The sequence below is a fragment of the Lonchura striata genome, chromosome 18, assembly GCF_046129695.1.
Source record: "Lonchura striata isolate bLonStr1 chromosome 18, bLonStr1.mat, whole genome shotgun sequence".
NCBI classification, from domain to species: Eukaryota; Metazoa; Chordata; class Aves; order Passeriformes; family Estrildidae; genus Lonchura; species Lonchura striata.
Window position 1 is genome coordinate 1615523 of NC_134620.1, and position 21207 is coordinate 1636729.

Consider the following 21207-nt stretch of genomic DNA (forward strand, 5'->3'; position numbering starts at 1 on the left):
TCGCAGAAACAGTGTTTATGAGGCTGACCAAATCAGCCCGTTGCTCACAAGCCACGACACAGAGGTGCCAAGCAGGACCACAGCGTTGGTGGAGGCAGGGCGGAGACGAGGTGGGACACGAAGCAGTGCTGGCAGACAGAGGAGTTCACCGGAGCCAGCCTATCCTACTGAGGGTCCCCACAGCCTCTCTAGGGCCCCCCAGGGACTGGCCAGCAAGAAGTAATGGAACAGCTTGCCCACAGTCCCCAGCTCCTCGCAGCATGCAGAGCATGTGGATGGAGCAGGATGCCCATGCTGCAAGGCCTGTCAAGTTGGCAGCCTCACACCTGACTGACCTTGGGCTCATGGGCAAAACAGCCAGGGGTGGCTGCAGCAGTGCTGCTGGGGACACCCCCCATGACAGCCTTGCAGCTGAGGTGACCCCAAAGCATGGGGATGAATGCTGGGGAGGGGGCAATACTGAAAAAGCACCTGCTGAGCCTGTCCCAAGCCCCAGAGAGCCTGGAAGGGGCATCATGGGGCGTTGAGTGCCCATGGTGGTGCAGGTGGTGCTTCTGGGGTGCAGGAGAAGTAGGGAGCTGGCTCCAGACACATCAGCTCAGGGATGCCACTGGGGACCTCCAGGGACAAGGGGTCCTGGGGTCCTGAACACCCATACCCTGCTCAGGACTGGGGCAAGATCCTGGCCATAGCATTATCTTCCTGTGGGCATGGCCCCTAGTCCACCCCTCAGACAGCCAATTCCAGCGGCTGGGAAGATGCAGATGGGCTTTTGCTGTGCCAGCCTCCACTGGCTTTCCTGGGGTGCCTTCCCAGCCACCCACTCTGGCATATCCCTTCTCCATGTCATGTCTCCAGTTGCTCCTCAGCTCTCTCAGCCCCAGCCTTTGAGGAGAGCAGCCCTGGGCTCAGAGATGGCAGGGGTGCCTGTGGGGATGCATGACTGGCCCCTGCCTCCTTCCAAAGGGGACTCTGCAGGAGGCAGAGGGGCTGCACTCAGGATGACAGTCAGGATGGGCAGCACTGAGCTGCCCGTCCTGGTCCCTGGGCAACATCTGCATCCCCCAGCTGCACAGATGTGCTGGCAAACAGCAGATGTGCTGCACAGTGCCAGAGTGTGCTCAGGGAGAGGTGAACAGGGGCACAGCTCCTCATGAGCAGGGCAGGCACTGGGCTGAGACCCAGCTCTCAAGTGCAGGGGATGGGGAGGGAGGCAGCCAGCCCCTCCACACTCTGTCAGAAGTGTGTGGAGAAAGGTGAGCATCCTCACCCTCTCCAGGTGGAGCCCCACACCCAGGGCAGCCCCAGTGGCTCTGCTCTCAGAGGGACCAGGAGGAGGGGGGTGGGTCTCTTGCCTCATTGCGGGAGCAGATTCTGATGCTCCCATCTCCAAGTGCCCCCGTTGGCAGGGTTGTCATCTCTTGCAGTCATCGGTGTCGGTGTCTGGCAGCCCGGTGGCAGGCTGGGAGCTGGGCTGGACTGCTTGCACCCTCTCCTCCAGGCTGCCACCTGGGAACACCACATAGCGGGCGCTGACACGCTGGGGTCGTGGCTCCTGCAGGTTCTCCTTGCTGTGCCAGATGCCATAGCCAAAGTAGACAAGCAAGCCTGCAGTGGGGACAGGGACAGCAAGGGCTCCAGCACAGCCTGGCTGCTGCCACTGTCATGGCTGGCACCACAGCGGAATGTGGCACGGATGTGGCCAGTAACCCAGTGGAGCAAAAGGCTAAAGCACCACAGGGGCTTAACTGAGCTGCATGCAGGAGGAAAAGTGTCCTGCTCAAGGTTATGAGCATGTAAAGAGCAAGGAGAGCTCCCTGAATTGCTGGGAAAGGGAAGAACTTCCTGAGCCCCAGGGAGCTGCCTCAGGAGCAGTGGGTGGTTCTAGCCCAAGGCTTTAAGGAGGATCTGAACTTTTAACAGGAACAAGCTGTAACACTCTGGGAAACAGAGAGGCTCAGGAGATGTTGGGAGACCTCGCCTTGCATCTCCAAATGGGAACCAGAGGCAGAAAGGGGCAGGATACACTTTACAAACCCATGAATGGGGGAGAGGAGCTGCCAAAGCACCTGGAGAGTGCCAAGACAAACCCTGTTCCCCCTCCCTGGAGCAGACATGGGCGCACTCACCTAAAAGGAGCCAGACAGCGAAGCGGAGCCATGTCATGTAACTGAGCTTCAGCATCAGGTAGATGTTGAGAATGATGCTCAGTGCTGGGGAGAGGGGTACCAGGGGGATCTGCAGGAGAAAAGGAGTTTGCAGGGGTGAGACATGCAGACCACATTCTCAACCTTTAAAATCATAGGGACAAAAGACAGCACTGGCAAATGTGTGGGACAAAGGGACTGTCACCTTGGGATTTCTACAAGTGGCACTTTTTTTTAAGTAAAATGAACAGCAGAGCCAGGAGCTGTGGAGCCAGGCTGGCAGGGTGGGCACAGGCATCACCATGAGGACCAAACAAGCTCCTGGTGTGATCCTGAGCCAACGTGTTCCCTGCTAGAGGAGCCAGGGCAGGGGCATGGCAGGGACCACCACTGGTGTTATGAAGCTGCAATGGCTACATCAGGGCTCAGGTGGGCTGAAAACAGGAGAGGGGGACCACAAGAGGCATAGAAGTGGTTTGGAGGCTAAAAATGGGCTCCATCACATAGATGAAGGGCAGCTAAAGTAAGGAGCTGAGACATGAGAGGAGCAGAAGAATTGTAAGGATGCAGAGAAGGGAGCCCAAGGTGGACAGGAGCCATCCCTGGGATCCATCCCATGGGATGGACACAGAACTGCTGGGGATGTCCCCTCCTGGGGACCAGTGGTCACACAGAGTAACAGCAGAGGCACCAACACTCCCCACACACAGCATCCACGAACATCCTCTTCTCCTCCTCTCCTCCCACCTCCTCCTTCAGCAGTTGTGGTGCTTTCAACAAAGTGCTGTGCCTGGGAGCCCCGCTGGTCCATCAGAGCTACTCCCACCTCCCCTCACCCCTGCAGAGGGATTTCCTGCCTGGGTCCTGGGCATACCTGGAAGGTCTGGGTGCTGTGCTGCTGCTCATGTGCCCAGATGAGGAGGAGGCTGAGCAGGAAGCCCAGACTGAAGAGGACCAGCAGCAGGGAGTAGCTCCAGGTGGGCAGGTGGAGGTGGGTGTTGCCAAACACTAAGATGGAGCAGAGGCAGATGGAAGACACCATCAAGGTCACCACAGCCACTGTGACCACCTCACCTGGGTAGAAGGCTCTGAGGAACTCCAGGTAGGGCTCAAAAGCTGCCTTCAGCTGCCCTGGCTCCCGCTGCTCTTTGCTCTTGTCCCTGTCCACCAGCTGCAGCTTGTCGGAGAAGGACTCGTACTCCTTCAGCTCACCCCCAGACGGGCCCTCATGGGGCTCAGGGTTGGGCTGGCCACTGGCCACCGGTGCAGGGACATCCCCCTTCTGCTGCTGGAAGCGCAGGACGATGATGCTGGCGGCCACAAAGGTGTAGGCCAGCAGAGTGCCAATGGACAGGAACTGCACCAGGGCCTCTAGGTCAAAGACGAGAGCCAGCAGGGCCATAAGCAGCCCGAAGACCACGATGCCAACCACGGGCACCTGTGTGCGGGGGTGCACTCGGGAGAAGACCTGAAAGAAGAGCCCGTCCTCGGCCATGGCGTAGACAATGCGTGGCAGGGAGAAGAGGTTGCTCAATAGAACTGTGTTCATTGCTGAGGGACAGGTAGAAGAAGGAAGACCCCATCAGACCCAAACACAAACTGGAGATTGTTCCCAGCCCCCAAGGCAGGAGAGTGGGCAGCTCCCTCCCACTGTTGCCTATACTCACCACAGATGGAGCCAGCAGCCACCAGAAACCCTGCCCAGGCGTAGCCCCTCCTGTAGAACGCATCAGCCAGGGCAGAGTCAGGGTCCAGTGTGTGCCAGGGCACCATCAGCGTAAGCACAACTGACACCAGGATATAGGCACCGGTGGCCAGCCCCAAGGAGAAAGCAATGGCCCTGGGGACAGCCCTCTGCGGGTTTCTGGCCTCTTCACTGGAGGCTGCGATGACATCAAAGCCCACAAAGGCATAGAAGCAGGTGGCTGTGCCAGCCATGATGCCTGACAGCCCATATGGGGCAAAGCCACCCTCCTGGGTGCTCCAGTTCTTGGGCTGTGCGAGAACAAAGCCCATAATGAGGATGAAGAGGATGACGCCCATGCTGATGGCTGAGAAGACGTGGTTGAGCCAGGAGGACACTTTGGCCCCAAAGGAGATGAAGGCAGTGGCTACCAGCAGGATGGCAGCCGCCAAGAAGTCTGGATAGCGGGCCAGGAACGGCACCTGCCAGGCACCCACATGGGTCTCGGTGAAGTTCTTGATCTTGTGGTTAAAGATGGAGTCCAGATAGCCACTCCAGGCCCTGGCCACTGCAGCCCCTCCGATCATGTACTCCAGCAGCACATTCCAGCCGATAAGGAAAGCCCAGATTTCACCCACGGACACGTAGGTGAACATGTAGGCAGAGCCTGTCTTGGGCACGCGGGCTCCAAACTCGGCGTAGCAGAGAGCAGCCAGGAGTGAGGCAAAGCCGGCGATGATGAAGGAGACGATGACGGCAGGGCCGGCGATCTCCTTGGCCACAGTGCCTGTGAGGACATACAGCCCAGAGCCCACCATGCCCCCGATGCCCAGCAGCGTCAAGTCAATGGTGGAAAGGCATCTGTTAAAGGATGTCTCCATCATGTCGTCCTCCAGGGTCTTCACCCGGTTGAGCTTCTGGCAGAAGCGGATCAGGTCAGTGGAGCGGGGCAGCCATCTTGCCATCGTGGAGGCAGATGCCTGCTCTCAGCAGAGTGAGGGGTCCTCAGCAGTGAGATCCTGCCTGGAAACCTGGTAGAGGGGCAGAAAGGGATGAACATTCCCTTGCCAGCGAGGTACCAAGTGCTGGGGACAGGGTGGAAAAGCCACCAGGGCACATTCCAGGTGTCCCTGGCTCCTCAGCCAGCATGGAGCTCAGCACAGAAGTGTGTCCTCCTCCAGGGGTGGCACAGGACAGGGACATGTGCCAGTGTGCCAGGTGACAGGCAAACCACAGTGCTCGCAGGGCAGCAAGCCCCATTAAAGCCCAAACCAGTCTGCTCTGGCCCTGATGAAGGTTCCTTGCTGCCTCCTCTCCACCTTATCCAACATCTACTTGAACTTCACCCTGCTCCCAGGATCCTGCTGCTTCCCCAGAGGCTGCAGCAGAAGTCAAAAGCAACTCCCATGGGTGTCCCCAGCCAGACCAAGAAACAGTCAGTGCCAAGGATCAGCCACACTGGCAGCTGCCATCATGACAGTGGGAGAACACAGTGCTAGGGACATTCAGGTGCTGCTTCCCACCTGCTCCATGGGGTGATTGGTGACTTTAGGGACACTCTCCCTGCCAGCTGCCCTCCTTCCTGTGCCAGAAGCCCCACACCTATGTAAAAAACTGTCCTACTCAGAGGGCTGGTGCAGCCCCACTGGAGGGTCCACATCTCAGAGGCCAAAAGGTCATGGAAAGCCCAGGAGGAGATGATGGAATGACAGGGCCGATTACGGTCCGTGAGGACAACGTGCACAAGCCGTCCTGGCTGAGGCTCCCACCCTGCACGTCCAGGTCCCCGCGACCGGAGGCGTTGGCAGTACTGGGGTCCCCAATCCCAACAAACGCAACAGGCGCAGCTGGGAGGATGCGGAGCTCGGTGCCCACTGGACACGGAGCATCCCCAGAGTTCGGGGGCTGGCTAAGGGTGGCGACTCCCAGACCGAGGAGGGTGTGTGTGGGTTCCGGATTAATCCCGGGCGGCGAGAGGCGATAGTTTCGCCCCTGCTCACCCCGCCACGATGCCGGTGCCGGGGCCGAGCCGCGGCCCCGATCCCGGCCGCGCTCCCCAGGACGCTTCCCACTGTGCCCATCCCAGCCCGGCTCCCGGTCCCGGGGGTGCCGCTCACCTGCGAGTGACGAGGGCCCGGCGCGGCCCCGGCCGCACCTGCTCCGCGCCGCCGCCGCCGCCCGGCTCCGCCCCCGGGCTCGGCGGAAGGGCGGCGGCCGGGCGAGCCCCGGCCCGGCCCGGGGGCGGCTCCTCGGAGCGGGGAGCGGAGGCTGGGGACGCCGGGGCCGCACCTCCAGCCCCTGGAAGAGGCGGACGCAGGGGGGTCCCCACGGCCCCAGGGTGGGCAGCCCCCCGGCACTGTGTGCCCGGCTGGAGCCGCACGGAAACGGGATACAGGGTGGGGATGGAGATATGCCAAAGGCTGCAGCCTGGGCTGCTGTGGAGACAGGCTGGGAGAGCCGAGCGTGTTCAGCCCGAAGAAGGCTCCAGGAAGACGTTAGAGCCCTTTCCCATGCCTAAAGGGGTTCCAAGAGAGCTGGAGAGAGGCTTGGGACAAGGACCTGGAGTAACACTGGGGAATGGCTTCCAACTGACAAAAGGCAGGATTACGTGGGATTCCAGGAAGGAATTCTTAGCTATGAAGGTGCTGGAATAGTGGAAGGTGTTCCTGCTCATGAGCTTCTAATCTAAGGTTTCTTCTAACCCAAACTACTCTGTGATTCTGTGATGAAGCAGTTATCCGAAATCCCATCCACTGGATGGATGGTCTGGATGGAACAAAGGGCTGAGATCCTGCTCCTCTGCCTCTACTCACTCTGCTCTGGAGCTGCTACCTGAAGGGCAGGCACATCCTCTGTGCTCAGGTGTTTGTCATGAAGTAACTGAGGTGTGGAGAAAGCTGCAGGAGGGGGAGCTCCTGGACAGGCCCCTCCAGCTCACAATCGTCCTGCCTGGCCAGGAGCACAAATCTTGAACAAAAGCCTGTGGTGCTTCCACCTGGCTCTGCGGGGCAGTGAAGGGTAATCACCTCTATCCATCACTAAGTCAAAAAGTGTTTCTTGTCCGGAAGTGCTTCACTTCCTCTTGAACCACCACAAACTTCTGCCTCTCCAGCCCCCTGGGGTAGGAGTCCCAAGCAGTCACCTGTCCCACCCAAGCCTGCAATGCTACTGCTCTTGTATTTCTAGAAAGTGAAGTCCCTCTCCATGTCACCCATAGTTTTATCTCCACCCTGCCCTCTCTTGTGCCCTTTGTCAAAGATAAAGGAGTCCAGCTCAGCTGGAAGGTGTTCCAGATCCCTGGTTTCTCTGTGGAGGGTCTTTGTGGAGCTTGTACCATCCTACTGTGCCTTTGTTAGGGTGAAGGAAAGGATTTGCCTTTAGGTGCTTCACAGCAGCAACACGTTTTTAATTTTCTTCTCTGATGCTCTTCTCATGCTTTAGCTAAATTTCTGATGGTTCCTTTCCTGGGCACTTCAACTGACATTATCATGGACTCACCAGTCACCTCTTCAAATGTCACCCTCAAGCTGCACCCACAACTCAAGAGCCCACACTGCAACTCTTGAGGGCTCCCACCTGAACACATCCACCTTTATCCACACTGGATCAGCGTCCTTATGTGGAGGGGACCTTGCTCTTCTCCTCAACAGCCCAAAATATAGGAAAAGGAAAAATAAACAGGACTTGTCTCTTCCTGCCACCCATTACTCACCTTCCACCAGCTCCTGGATGAACATGGAGCTGGCATGGAGCCATAGCTCTCACATAAGTTACCTTACACCTGAACAGGGAACTTGATCCTCGGGTTGCATCCCCTCTCCATGTCATTTCTGGCACACATGGAATTCTGGGCAGGCACCTTTGGTCCAGGTCTGTGGATGGCTGAAGCCAAACACATGTTCCTGGGACACCAGTTGAGAGGAGCTGAGATAGCCAAAGCCCAGCAGAACTCGCAGCCCTTGCGGGTCGCTCTCACCAGGTCTGCCTTGTGTTACTGGCACTACCACAACTGCAGTGGCACAGCAATGCTGTGGGATGGTGTCACCCTCTGGTGACACAATGACACTTGCTTGGAAAAATATCTGTATCCTCCACGTTGTACTGTCCAGCTTCAGGGGCTGAGCAAGTGTTCCTCTGCTGAAATCCCACTGATCACAAGCCATCCCGGGGGCTTTGCTCCCTTAGGATAACCTCTTCCACCAGCTACCCATGTCTAACCCCCTGCAGCTCTCCACCTTGGCCTTTCTGAAACCCAACCTGATCACTGGCATGGAAAATTTCAGCTTGGATGCAATCAGCTGCCTGGCAGAGCCATCTGCAAACAGATGGCAAAAGCAGGAAGCCCAAGAGCTGCTGTTGTCATGGCAGTGCCAGAACAGCCCCCGGCACTGGCTCTCCTTGTAGAGACATCAGCAGTGCTGGGTCACGAGGGCTCTGGACTCCATCCCTCGCCCCAGAGGGCAGCACAGTGGGGCTGAACACACGGGCCCCCAGCTCCTCCAGCCACACCCTCCATCTGCTGCTGCTCCAGCCGTTCCAGAGAGCTTATGCAGAAGAAAGGGAAGCTTCTGGGAAGCAGTATGACCCCCTCCCACCCCTCCCTAACACCTGGGCATCCTTTCCTGCCACAAGAACCCATTGTTCACCCCTGCCTTCCCTATCCTCACCTCAGAAGCAATTTCCTTGCCAATCGCTCTGGTCATAAACCTGACCACAGATGCTGACTTCACCCAGTCTGCACCAGTGGTTACCCCGTGTCCTCCCAGGAGGATGAAGGGGTCTCCAGAGGGGAATGTTGCCCACCTTGCCCCTCACCACTGCTCAGCAGTGTAGCACAGAGCTCCCACCTGAAGGTCCAGTGGCCACACAGCTCCAGGAACTCTATGGAGACCTTGCAGCAGTAGAGGTCCCATACTAGCCTGCTTTCCACATGAGGACTTTCATTCAGGAGGTGAAGACTCCACACAAACAGTAGGTCTTGTTTCCAGCTGTTGAATCACAGCAGCATCATACCCATGGGGAGGGAACACCCACACATGATGGAAATGGGAGGGGACCTCAGCCCTCCATTTCCAAAAGCCTCCTTGGTCCTTGTAGCTCTGATCTTGTTTGTCTCCTCCAGCACCAGCTTCTCCCCACCATAAGGCCACCCACAAGCTCTTCCAACACCCTGAAAGATCTCAGAGACACTCCAGGTCCCTCCCCAGCTTCCATCTAATGCACCACAAGCCCCACACTCATCGAGGACAGGACAAACACAACGACTGGCATTCAGAAAGCTGCAGCCCCAGAGAGAAAGTGTTTTATTTCTCTTAATTTGGAAACTGGTTTAAAAGAACAAAGCAAAAACTCTGCTTTCCGAGCCAGTGGGAACACTGCAAGGACCAGTCCAGGAACTCTGGGCTGAGGCCTGAAATCCCCCTTTAATACAGATACTGCTGACCAGCATACAGATAAACTAATACAGATAATGCTGGTACCAGCCTGGAGGAGACTCTGGGAAGGGTCTGCCTCTCTAAGAGATTGTTTCTGCCTGAACAACACACAGAAGCAGCCTTGGAATTGTTTCCCCCCCAGTTATATCATCTAAACACAGGTGCTCTGTGTGCCCAGTCCAGCCTCAGCTCAGTGACGGCCTCAGCATCATTGCAGGACATTCCTGGCAGGTGACCATGCTCCATCAGCTCCCAGCTGAGCCAGATGCTGCTGACACTGCTCTAAGGATCCCGAGATCCCGGGGATCTGAGAGCCATCCCCAGGCTTCCAACCACCCCTTATTCTGGGCTCTGCCTGCCCCAGCTTCAATCTAAGTGTCTCAGCAATTTCTTCTACTCCTGTAGCCTCTTCCTGACACAATACAAAGCAAAGGCATAGACAGTCTCTTGTTTACAGGGAAATCAGAGGAAAAACTCTGGGACGTGATCAGAAGGTTTGCCCTTTCAAGAAAAAGTCTTCTCAGCCTCAACTTGCTTCTGCTGCAGCTTCCGAATCAGCTCCAGCAAATTCATCTGTAGAGTCAGCTCCTGCAAAGGGAGAAAAATGTTAGTGCAAGTAGATGATCCCATTCCCTGCTGCAGGAAGCAGGAAGTACTGGCCTGTACCACCTCCTCAAGAGCTTCTTGTTCTTTGGGAATTACAAAAAAATCAACCAGGCAGCTAAACACCAAACACTTCATCTTGTTCAGGCGTTTCTCTAAAACATGGAGCAGTGACATCTTACCAGACCTGCTGCAAACTGTGGCTGTCTTAGGAATCCCAGCACTTGAGTATCCCTTAAGGATCCAGAGAGGATCTTTCTTCTTGACCATGATATATGTGCTAGGGGCTATGAGGGTTGTCCAGGTCCGCAGGCTGAGCAGGGGCAGCAACCCCAGAGAAGGTTCTCCAGGCCACTCCCCACATCCCCCACAGCATCTCCAGCTTCCTGACTCCTTCCCAGCAGAGAAGGGCAGGGAGAGGAGGGATCACTTTGGGAACCCTCTAAGTGGGATCCAAGGCAGGTGCAACACATGGCTGTGCTGGTGCATCAAATTCCCTGCAAGCATTTCATTCCCTATTTCTGGAAAACTCCCTTTTCCAGGACCACAATCTAGTGGAGACATCAACATTAGCTCACAGTTCCTTTGCCACCTCTGCTCGTTCTTCAGTTATGCCTAGTTCACAGACAGCATGGTGGAGCCAAGAACTTGCAAGTTTAGGTCTGTGACTCAGCCCTGCAGACACGGAGCTATAGAAATAAAAATCTATTTTTGTAAAAATATATCCCCTGCACAAAGAAGCATTTCATACAGACTTGGAAGGAAACCCATCAGCTGATGGGAACCGTGTGAACAGATTCCAGCAGGGATTTCTTGGTGGCACTCACAGGCACAAGCCAAGATCCGGGTTGGGCTTGGCACCTATCCTAAATGCAAAAATACACAAACCCAGCAAAGAGGAACCCTAATAAGGGTTATTACTTACAAAAACAACATGAAAGGAAGGGCAGGAGGGAAAGAATGGGCTCTCTGCATTATGCAGCTGGGGAATAGCAACACTGAAAAATTAGAGGCTTGTTCAAGGCTCCAAAACTGGGAATCAGGCAGGTGGGTGTTAGAAAATGCCTGTTTATCTTCATTTAAGCCATCTTTTCTCAGCAGTAGGTTTTTACCAAAGTGACATTTAATCAGCTGAAAAAACAGAGTTAAGAACAGCCTGTCTCTGTGTTCCCTGCAAACTTGTATGGCTTTACAACAAGACTTGGGAACTCTGAGTTTTTTTGTTCCTGCAATGGCATAAGGACAATGTGGACAAACCCAGGTGGCTCATAGTTTGAGAGCAAATGCCCTGGGGAAACTGGGAACAATTCTTTAATCACAGCCTGAGATCATCAGCTCCAGAAAGTTACCTGCAAGAGTGAACAAGATGCCTAATAAACAGTCTTGAAGTCAGTTTTCATAGCTAAGCTGAATATAAATGCAGTAAATGAATTCTTTTAGTGCTTTTCAGACCCATTTGAGAGTCACAAGACTGCATGCTGTTGGCACAATGTTTTGTCCCTCCACAATGGAAAAAAATACTGCAGGAGGTTGGGAATGCTGCCAAATGGTAGCTAGGTTTCTGCTCTTTAGTTAGGAACTGAGTACAAGTTCTGCCCAGCACACAGCACCCACCAGCAGTAAGGCAAAGGACAGACTGTTCTGTCTAGCACACCTGTCCCCAGTTTATCTACAGTGAGATTTAAAAAAAAAATAAACATACTAACCCAAGAGCACTGTCAAACAATCATGGAGTGGTTGGAAGGGATTTTTAAAGGTCATCCATTCCCCACCCTCTACCATGGGCAGGGACACCTTCCACTATCCCAGGTTGTTCCAAGCCCCATCTAACCTGTCTTTGGACACCTCCAGGGATCCAGAGGTAGCCACAGCTGCATTACCAGCCTTCCAGAGAATAACTTCTCTCAATATCCCACCTAACCCTGCCCTCTGGCAGTGAGAAGCCATTCCCCTTGTCACTCCAGGCTCTTATGAAAACATCTTGCCTGCTGTGCCCAAACACCAACCTGGGGGTTGGTGGTGATGTAGAAGCCAGACACCCCGGCCTTCTCCAGGGTGCTCTGCTGGTCGATTACTTTTTGGTCCAATTCCAAGACTATCTTTTCATCCATCATTCGCTGTTCCTCTCGTATCTGTTGCTCCATAGCCTGGAAAACATAGAAGTCAATGGGAAAGTGAACTATCTGACTTCTTCCCAGCTTTTTCTCATCTCTAAGATTTTTACTTGGAACCTGAAGAGAGCCTGACAGAGGAATGGTTGAATGACAAGGGACATGATACTGTAAAATTAATCCAAATAGGGAGGGCTACGTGACTGCTGCAAAGTTTGCATGGCCCTGAAGAGTAGATGGTGTGCAGAAAGCAGGATATTGAAACTGCTTGGTATGTAGAAGTAGATAGAGAAGAACAAAGGGGTACTAAGCTGTTCTAACTGCAAGGCCAGCTGGACAGGCATGTATCGATCACAAAGATACTTTTAAGATAATAGTACAAGTCACATAGCAACCAATCATGAGCTTGGCTTTTGCAATATGTATGAGCTAATTAACGAACATACATAAACTGTGTAATCTGTCACAATAAACTGAGACTTGATGATCATGATATCATGAGTCTTGTCTCCCGCGGCATTTCCCTCTAACAACTGGCGCCCGAAAGCAGGGACCTGATCCGAGCCTAAGGCGAGAGGGGTGCTGCGTTGGGGTTCGTGTCCTGCAGCTGGAAGGACGGCGAAAATAAAGAGAAGAGGCGAAACGCTCTGCTCCGCGCCCTGAGTGACCGCAGCGGCGAGCTCAGCCGATACGTGCTGCCGAAGCCTAAAGGAGCCAGCAATGGTACCGATGTAATCATGGAAAGGCAAGCAGCATATGATTTATTTAGTGCTTCTCTTAGAAAAAGGCAGATTAGGGGGATTGACTTAGATAAGGATCTCCCTTCGCTATTGCATCATGCTGAGTCTTACGGCTTTTTCGTTAACCCCCATAGTGTTCATAAACTTTCAGAATGGAGAAGATATAGGGATAAGTTGTGGGAATTAGTGTTAGATGAGGATAAACCGGGCAAGAAAATGAGTAAACTTTGGAGAGTGGTTGATAACGAATTGTTAATGTGTCAGGCAGAAAAGAGGGCGGTGGAAGTGATACGGACAGCTCTGGAGAAAAATAAGGAATGTAAATCCTCGCTTCTCTCCAGTGAGCCAAACCCTCCGGTTCTCACAAATTTTCCCATTCCCATCTCTGCTTCTGAAATGCCTGTACCTCCCATAGACACTAGTAGCATTGAGGTGCTGGAAATTGAGATCCAAATTGCTTTATGGCAACGGGACTGGGATCCCAAATTCACTTTTTGTGAACGGGGATCAGGTAGAACGGAGCAGGCGCGGGGCCAGACAGAGCGGGGCCGGCCAGCACCGAGCCGGAGGCGAGCCCGGGGCGGAGCGGACATCAGCCGAGAGACGGAAGGCTCCTTGTTGCCGAGCAGCAGCGCAAGGGGGGAGAGGGGCGTTCCCGGGGCTCAGCCGCGCTGGAGCCGGAGCAGGCGGGGCGCGGCCGTGGCGGGGGTGTCTCTTCTCCCATCCACAAGGTGACACAACAAGGACGGGAGCGAGGCGGCGCCGCCCCTCATCGCCCCGCAGCGCCCAGCAATGGCGGCGGAGATGGCGGCACAGTCCTGGTTGCCATGGCAGCGACAACGCCGAGAGCAGCAGCGCCACCGGTGGCGGGATCGCAACACTACAGCAAAAATTTCAACAGCATCTTCCCAATTTCTTACAAGAGTCAGAGACGTAATGAAAAAGTACAGCAGTACCGAGTGTTTTCCAAGATACCAAGAAGGATGAACATTATGTGAATCAATGTTATTTCAAATATGATATAGATAAAAATCACTGTATAAAGATAGAAATGTTAGTAATGATTTAATTACCAAAAATGTCTCTGAAAACAAAGAGTTGAGAAAATGTCATCTGATGGAATTTTAGTATTGAGTTTGTAATCTCTGTCTTTGGGTTTTTATAGATAATAATATAAGTAATAGTGATTTTTAAGTTTTATAGATAATACGATAAATAGTGATTGTTAAGTTTTTGTAAGTAATGATAAGTAGTGATTGTTACTAATGTTATATGAGTGCTTTAAAAGGATTGTCTTAAACTATTTTAAACATTTCTTGTTAATAGGTTGATCATAAAATGCGAGTTGTCTGATTTTTGTGATAAGAATTATTATTAAGGTATTAAGGTATTAAGGTGTTGTTATAGTATTTACAGTCAGTTTTCATATGTTTTATTGTCTCTTTAGGTGATTGATTACAAGATATTTTTTCAGGATCCTGTGTTTTTGATTTTTTAACTACTCATGTGTTTTCTTTATCCAATCTTTTATGCAGCTGCAATTCATCTTCCTTTAAAAATTCATTGTCCAAATTTTAGTTCAAGATTTCAGACTTCAAATTTTCAGATTTCTGAAGAAAGGGTTTGTTGTATTTAGAGAATTTTTGTCTTGAAAGAGATTTTAGACAGGTTCAATTATTTGATAGTTTGATAAAGTTTTAATAATAAGGTTTTTTACTTATAACTGTTATTTCTAGGACTTTTGTTTTATAATGTGTTAAAACATATCCTCCAATTAGAGTTTGAGCTCTGGCCAAGCTCTGGCTCTACGTGGATGGTGTGATTGACCCAAGTGTTTTCTGCATCAAAAAGTATTCAAGTCCTTTTGGCTTGACAATTTGACCATATAGGGCAGCTGAGCCTCAAAGGGAGTTTTGGAGAGACATGATCCGGACATGTTTTATCCAAATCTCTGTTGTTTTAAGGTTTATCAGCTGCTGCAGACTCTGGGATGACAATTTGATAGTGTAGCACTTGGTAACTGTGATTTTATATGTAATATTAATTGTGTATTATCTGATTGATTTTTATTTGTTGTTAGTTTCTTTACTATATGCATTGTTTTGTTCTTGATGTTTTTTCATGTTTATTATAAAGATGTTGATATTTCCATTTCTTCATGCAAATTTTAGGAAACAGAATTGAGAGAGGACCCTCCAGTCCCTGTGGGGAGTGTTGAGTTTGTTTGTGTTTTAGCAGGTGCAGAATCTGGATAGATTTCATTGAAGAATGTTAAACTTATCAATTTCAAGAGAACACTAATCTCTCCACAAGTAAATCAGAGGATGCACAGCAAAAGTGGATTGTGCAAAGATTTGTGTTTCACCCACAGAAGATTGTAGACTTTGGGTTTTTTCATAAGTGTGTTTTTAATTATGTTATAGACTTTTTTTACTAAGTTTTAATGAGTTTTAGTAATGCCTGTGATTTTTCTGTTCATTTTACCATTGCTTTTCAATGGCAAAAGAAAAAGAGGGACAATCAATTAGATAATCAAAAGCATAACATTAAGTTTATCATAAATATAGTTTGTATTTAGAATTAAGTTTGTTCCTTTCATGTTAAACAGAACAATCAAAACCATGAGAAATATGAAGTGGGGTGCACTTCTGTAATACTAACCTCATTTTTCACCCCACGAGTTGCTTCAGTGCAAGCTCTCACACAATTAAAAATCCTAGCCTACTGGACAGAAAAATAAATTAATATTTCATCTAAAATGTTAAGTGAGCTTGCCACAAATATAGGTAGTATCTGTCATGCAGTTCTGCAAAACAGAGCAGCTGCCACTAATTTACTTCTTCTAGCCCAAGGTCATAGTTGTGAAGAATTTGAAGGAATGTGCTGTATGAACTTATCTGATCACGCTACATCCATCCATAAGCAAATACGAAAATTGATCGAGCTAACTCAACAGTTAAAGGTAGAAGATAGATTAGATTTAAAAAGATAGCTAAAAGGATTGGGGATCGGACCATAGTTAAGAGACATCATCAAATATGGCATAATAGTTCTAAGCATAATTGTGATAATTTTGTTTGTTTTGCCCTGTGTGTTTACTTGCTTGCAAGGCTTGATGCAGCAGCTTTTGCAGAAAATGCTGAATGCACACCTTCTTGTACAAAAGGAAAACGGGGGAGATGAAGAGAGCCTGACAGAGGAATGGTTGAACGACAAGGGACATGATACTGTAAAATTAATCCAAATAGGGAGGGCTACGTGACTGCTGCAAAGTTCGCATGGCCCTGAAGAGTAGATGGTGTGCAGAAAGCAGGATATTGAAACTGCTTGGTATGTAGAAGTAGATAGAGAAGAACAAAGGAGTACTAAGCTGTTCTAACTGCAAGGCCAGCTGGACAGGCATGTATCGATCATAAAGATACTTTTAAGATAATAGTACAAGTCACATAGCAACCAATCATGAGCTTGGCTTTTGCAATATGTATGAGCTAATTAACGAACATATATAAACTGTGTAATCTGTCACAATAAACTGAGACTTGATGATCATGATAGCATGAGTCTTGTGTCCCGCGGCATCCCTCCAACAGGAACCCAAAGCAACTAGGCCCTGAATCTCTCCTGATGAGTCCAAGCATAGCAGTGGGCAACCACCACAGGTCCAGGTCTTAACCCCTCCACCTGCAAAGCTGCCACTCAAGAAAATGCAGGGAAGTAATGGGAACAGCCTGCTCTTTGAGTGTTTGGAGGCCAGGAAAGACCACGAGGAACTGATCAGTGTCTGAATCACTTTCTCTGATGAGTCACCACCTGAGCTATGGCTGAGCTCAGCCCAAGAACTATGTGACCCTCTCGTGTGAGGCTGAAGGAATCCTAAGAGGAATAACAGACCACTGAAGCTCATCAAGATGGCTCCCTGAACACTAATATGGAACTGGAGCTGTAAACCCTATACAGATCCTATTTATTTGTGAAATAATCTGAATGCTGGACTCTTTTTGACAGACTGAGAACATTATGAAAGGACTCTGCCAGAATAGCTCCAACCAGGAGGTCATGGCCACTCCTGCCTCACCAACATCTGCTCAAACTTCAGCAGAGAGTTTCTGTGCTGCCTCCAGAGAAGAATGGAGTCCAGCAAACAAAGGCATGCTGGAAATCAGGACTGGAAGCAGAGAGGAGGATTGCAGGGGACAAGCAGAGAACAGATCAAGTGAAGAGCCCCATGTGTACAGAGGTGATACAACCTCACCAGGCTGCACTGAACAGCAGACTTCCTTTGCAAGGCACAGGGAACACCAGGAATCATCAAACCCCCTCAAAAAAAAAACAATGACAGGCTCATTTTTGTAGGGTGGGCAGCAGAGTGAAGAGGCAGACTCTGCCCCTCTGCCCAACTCAGGTGAGACCCCCACCTGCAGAGCTGCCTCCAGCTCTGGGGGCTGAGCACAGGAAGGACCTGGAGCTGTTGAGCTAGTCCAGAGGAAGGCAAGGAGATGCTCCAAGGACTGAAGCCTCTGTGTGACCTTAGAGCCCCTTCCAGTGCCTAAAGGGCCTCCAAGAGAGCTGGAAAAGGACTTGGAACAAGGAACAGAGTGACACAAAAGGGGGAATGCCTTTAAATGGAGAGGGCAGAATTAGATTAGATAGTAAGAGAGAATTCTTCCCTGTGAAGATGGTGACACACTGACAAAGGTTGGTCAGAGAAGCTGTGGCTACCCCATCCCCAGAAGTGTCCAAGACCAGGATGGATGGGGCTTGGAGCAACCTTGGACAGTGGAAGGTGTCCCTGCCCATGGCAGGATGTGGGACTGGATGAACTGCAAGGTCCCTTCCAACCCAAACCATTCCATGATTCTGTGCTTCTCCTGCAAGAAGTAGGAAATAAATAAACCATCAGAGAGCATCAGAAGGAAGGCAACAAACATGGTGAAAGGCTTTGAGAGGAAAACATATGAGAAATAGATGGTCTGTTCAGTTGGAGAAGAGGAGACTGAGGAGAAACTCACTGAAAGTTAAAAATTCCTTGAAAGGGGAAGAGGAGGAGCAAACAGTGATCTGTTCTCTGTGGTGATTCGTGATAGGACCTGTGGGAATGACTTGAAGTTGTGTCAGGGAGGGTTAGGCTGGATATCAGGGAAAAGTTCTTCCCCCAGAGAGTGCTGGGGGAATGCTCCCCAGGGAATGGGCACAGCCCCAGGAAATGGGCACAGTCCCAGAGGCTGCCAGAGCTCCAGAAGCGTTTGGACAACATTCTCAGGGATGCCAGGGTGGGATTGTTGGGGTGTCTGTGCAAGGACAGGAGCTGCACTGGATGGCCCTTGTAGGTTTCATCTAACTCAGCTTATCCTGTGATTCTGTGAAAAGCCACAAATTTCAACATTTCATTCATGTAATTATGCCCCTTTGTAACGGGCACATGTTCAGCTGGAAACATCCATGTGGTTTAACTATTTCCACTGCACAGAAAGGCAGAAGTCACAAACCCCAGTGGCTGGTGGTTAAAATGGCCTTGGAGGGGAGCTGAATGCCTCCACCCTGCCACAAGTGGTGGCAAAAATTCAGAATTTGTGTGACAGAACTCTTGGCCATGAACAGTCTGGGAAGGGCTGAGGTATGTCTGCAGCAGGGGTACCCATGGGTCTCCAGAAAAGGTGTGACCTATCAAAGAGTTATCACTCATATGGGGCAGGAGCTACCTCTTGGAACCCCTCCTGGATGTAGACCCCACAATTAGCACATCACGGTGAGAAACCTTCACAGAACCACCCGCAATTAAGGAGGATGCAGAACTTGGATCCACTAAAAGGTGACCACACAAAATCTGCTCCAGAGAAAATATTCAGGGCATGATCTCATGGCAATAAATGGGAAGAAACTCAAGACAACTCCAGCCCCAACAGAAAACAAGGCAGAGCGATGACTGCTCCCTCACCAAAGGATGCTGAGGAAAAAACCTAAGCAAGCCCTGTCTTCACACTTTCTTCAGTCCAGGGGTTCACTCCCTTTGTGGGAAACACAACAGATTAAAATCCCTCATTCTTCAGATTTTCCTTCCTCCCACCCATCTCAGTGTGCTATTGCCTCCTTCACTTACTATGTTGGAGGACTGACTTTCTTTGGGGTTGAAAAAAACCCCAAATTTAAGTGCCTCACACTGCTTAGTGTTGGCATCTAATTCTAGTTTAGAGAAAAGTGCCATATCTTGGATAAATCTGAGACACACAACTTTTACTTCAGCCCCGGTGGCCACGGACCCTGCATGATGGGCAAAGCTTTTCTAAATGCCATGGGTTCCACTGAGGAGCCAAACATCTAAAACATACACCTTGTATTACCTGTCCTGGGAGACCAATCCCAAGCTATCTCATGGGAGCTGGTCATGGAAATCTTTAACCACAGAGAGGACCTCCAATTATACACATAACAGATATAACAGAGATGATCAATCTGTTCCCAGAATGCTCTACAGCAGAAATGTCAGAGGATAAAGACAGGAATAAGTGACTCTATTAACACTTGGGAAGTAAAAACAGAAGAAAGGTAGAGGGCAGATAGGAGGAAGTTGCACAGCATGTAAGACAAGGAGAAGTGAGACATATCTGGGCAATTTAATGAAATACTGGAAGCATTTAAAACAGGCAGTAGAGATTACTGCTGCAAGTCTAAGTTACTTAGAGACAGAAGCAACAAGGACACGCACCAGAGGTCCAGCCTGGCTTTAGTTGCCTTGACAGGAAATGAGGAATGTGGAAACACCAAAGAATCCAACAACAGCAAGCAATGGCATAGTGCTTGCCATGGGCCAAGGCAGGAAATTGTTCTCATTCACCTAATGTGGACCAAAGTAGCTTACCCCCACATTTCAACTCCACTCATTAACATAACCAGCTACTTGCCATTTTCTTACATTACAAAACTGCCTCTGTCACCAAGAGATGACAGAAAAGTCCTCTGGGACTGAATCTTTTTGAAATGCTTCAGGATGCTCTCAAACTCTTGCTGTAATTATGAAACTCGAGGTGATTCCTCATTATCAGTGGTACTCCCATAGGACAGGTACACCTATCCTATACAGGCTTCAGCCATCAGATGATGGATCATTAACGTACTGTGGAGAGCATTGCCTTTGGAGCAGGCCCCTGGGCTTCTACAATTCTCAGATCACACCTAGTCTGCACCCCTACTTTGAGGGGACAAAAGCTAGAGCAAGAGGAGGGGTGGGGAGCCTAAGTCTGTACTAGAAAGGCCAGCCAGGACAGCTGGTGTCTCCTGAGGCTACAGGATAGGAATAGCCAAACCCTCTGGAGAAGCTGCAGAGCTCCTGCAGCAACGCAGAGGGTTGTGAGAGCCCTGGGAAGGGACACAGCTCTGCAACACCCCCCCCCCACCTTCAGCCCAGCCCCTCTCACCTCCATCTCACGCTGCTGGGCTGCACGAAGCAGTGGCAAGTTGTGGGGCCTGCAGCACTGCTGGGCCTCCTTGTGCCGATGGAACAGCTCCTGCTTCAGCCCTACCATGGGCACGGGGGGGCTCAGGAGAGCACACTGCTGGCAGCTGCCCCCAGTGCCATCCCTTCCTCCCCACAACGTGCAATGTCATTCCCCACATCTCCCTTATGCCCTCACAACCCACCCCCAGAGTGCCCCAAACCTGCCTTTCCAGTGCCACCTCCAAGCCCCCCCCCCCGTCCCTCTCAGCGTCATCCCCAGCCCCCCGCGTCCCCATCATGGTCCCCCAGTGCCCTCTAGTGTCACCGCAGTGTCCTCCACTCACAATCTGCCTCCTCACTGTCACCCCCCACTCCCCCCCAGACTGTCTCCCTGGTGTCCCCCCACCCTCAGTACCCACCGAACCTCCTCCCCACCCCAGAGTCACCCCAGGCCCGTGTCCCCCCGCAGCGTCCCCATCACTTCCCTGGAGTGCCACCCCCATTTCTCCTCATCTGTCACCCCCTCTGTCCCCCCCAGCGCACCAGGGCCGCCCTCGTGGCCCTGGCCGCAGCGCTCCCCTCTCCAGCCCCCAGTGGCCCGGGACTGCCCCCACGGTGGCCGGTACCGCGGTGCTCGCTGTGCAGCTGCCGCCGCTGGCTGTACAGGTTCTTCTCGGTCAGGTGCTGGATCTCCAGAAGCCCCTGCACAATCTCGAACACGGTCCCGTCCAGCAGCGCCAGCGCCAGCTCGGACAACGTCGTGTACGAGAGGCGCTGCTGGCAGGCGCTGCGGGCACAAACCGGATCAGCGCCGGGCCAGCAGCGGCCCCTGGTCCCCCTCGGGCTCCGCTCACCTGGGCAGCGCCTTGACAAGCGCCTGCAACTCAGCCAGAAGCCGATAGTGCCGCTCCTGCTGCCGGGACAGCACCTCCTCCCGCTGCTCCTCCTGCTGCTGCTCGGCCGCCTCGAACCCGCCGGGCCGCGGCACCGCCATCGCCCCCGCCCGCTCCCTCACCGCCCTCCCGCCAGCCGCGCCTGCGCAGAGCCGCGCGGCT

General features: G+C 51.7%; 2 protein-coding genes across 3 annotated transcripts; both read right to left on the bottom strand.

Moving 5' to 3' along the window:
- Positions 1–6031, bottom strand: SLC7A4 (solute carrier family 7 member 4). Of its 2 annotated transcripts, none has more exons than XM_021536751.2 (5): positions 5949–6031; positions 3815–4862; positions 3222–3698; positions 2130–2238; positions 1–1608 (listed from the first exon to the last, which is right to left on the bottom strand). In XM_021536751.2, the coding sequence occupies exons 2-5, from the start codon at positions 4794–4796 to the stop codon at positions 1428–1430; spliced, it is 1749 nt and encodes a 582-aa protein (XP_021392426.1). In that variant the 5' UTR covers positions 4797–4862; positions 5949–6031; the 3' UTR covers positions 1–1427. The 2 variants fall into 2 exon arrangements, with proteins under 2 accessions (XP_021392426.1, XP_021392424.1); XM_021536749.2 differs by having other exon boundaries at positions 3022–3698.
- A 3086-nt stretch (positions 6032–9117) lies between these two features.
- LOC110473846 (protein DGCR6) lies at positions 9118–21207 on the bottom strand. The gene is made up of 5 exons (XM_021536748.2): positions 21007–21207; positions 20779–20939; positions 20133–20233; positions 11876–12016; positions 9118–9854 (listed from the first exon to the last, which is right to left on the bottom strand). The coding sequence occupies exons 1-5, from the start codon at positions 21144–21146 to the stop codon at positions 9771–9773; spliced, it is 627 nt and encodes a 208-aa protein (XP_021392423.2). The 5' UTR covers positions 21147–21207; the 3' UTR covers positions 9118–9770.

What these genes read in the sequence shown, in the direction of transcription:
- LOC110473846 (XM_021536748.2), bottom strand. Translation starts at nt 21,146, where the DNA reads ATGGCGGTGCCGCGGCCCGGCGGGTTCGAGGCGGCCGAGCAGCAGCAG. An exon ending in CTTGTCAAGGCGCTGCCCAG is followed by an intron (nt 20,940 to 21,006) that starts GTGAGCGGAGCC and finishes TTGTGCCCGCAG; the next exon opens with CGCCTGCCAGCAGCGCCTCT. An exon ending in GCTGCACAGCGAGCACCGCG is followed by an intron (nt 20,234 to 20,778) that starts GTACCGGCCACC and finishes TGCCCATGGTAG; the next exon opens with GGCTGAAGCAGGAGCTGTTC.
- SLC7A4 (XM_021536749.2), bottom strand. Translation starts at nt 4,796, where the DNA reads ATGGCAAGATGGCTGCCCCGCTCCACTGACCTGATCCGCTTCTGCCAG. An exon ending in GGCTGCTGGCTCCATCTGTG is followed by an intron (nt 3,699 to 3,814) that starts GTGAGTATAGGC and finishes CCTGTCCCTCAG; the next exon opens with CAATGAACACAGTTCTATTG. An exon ending in CGCTGTCTGGCTCCTTTTAG is followed by an intron (nt 1,609 to 2,129) that starts GTGAGTGCGCCC and finishes TCCCCACTGCAG; the next exon opens with GCTTGCTTGTCTACTTTGGC.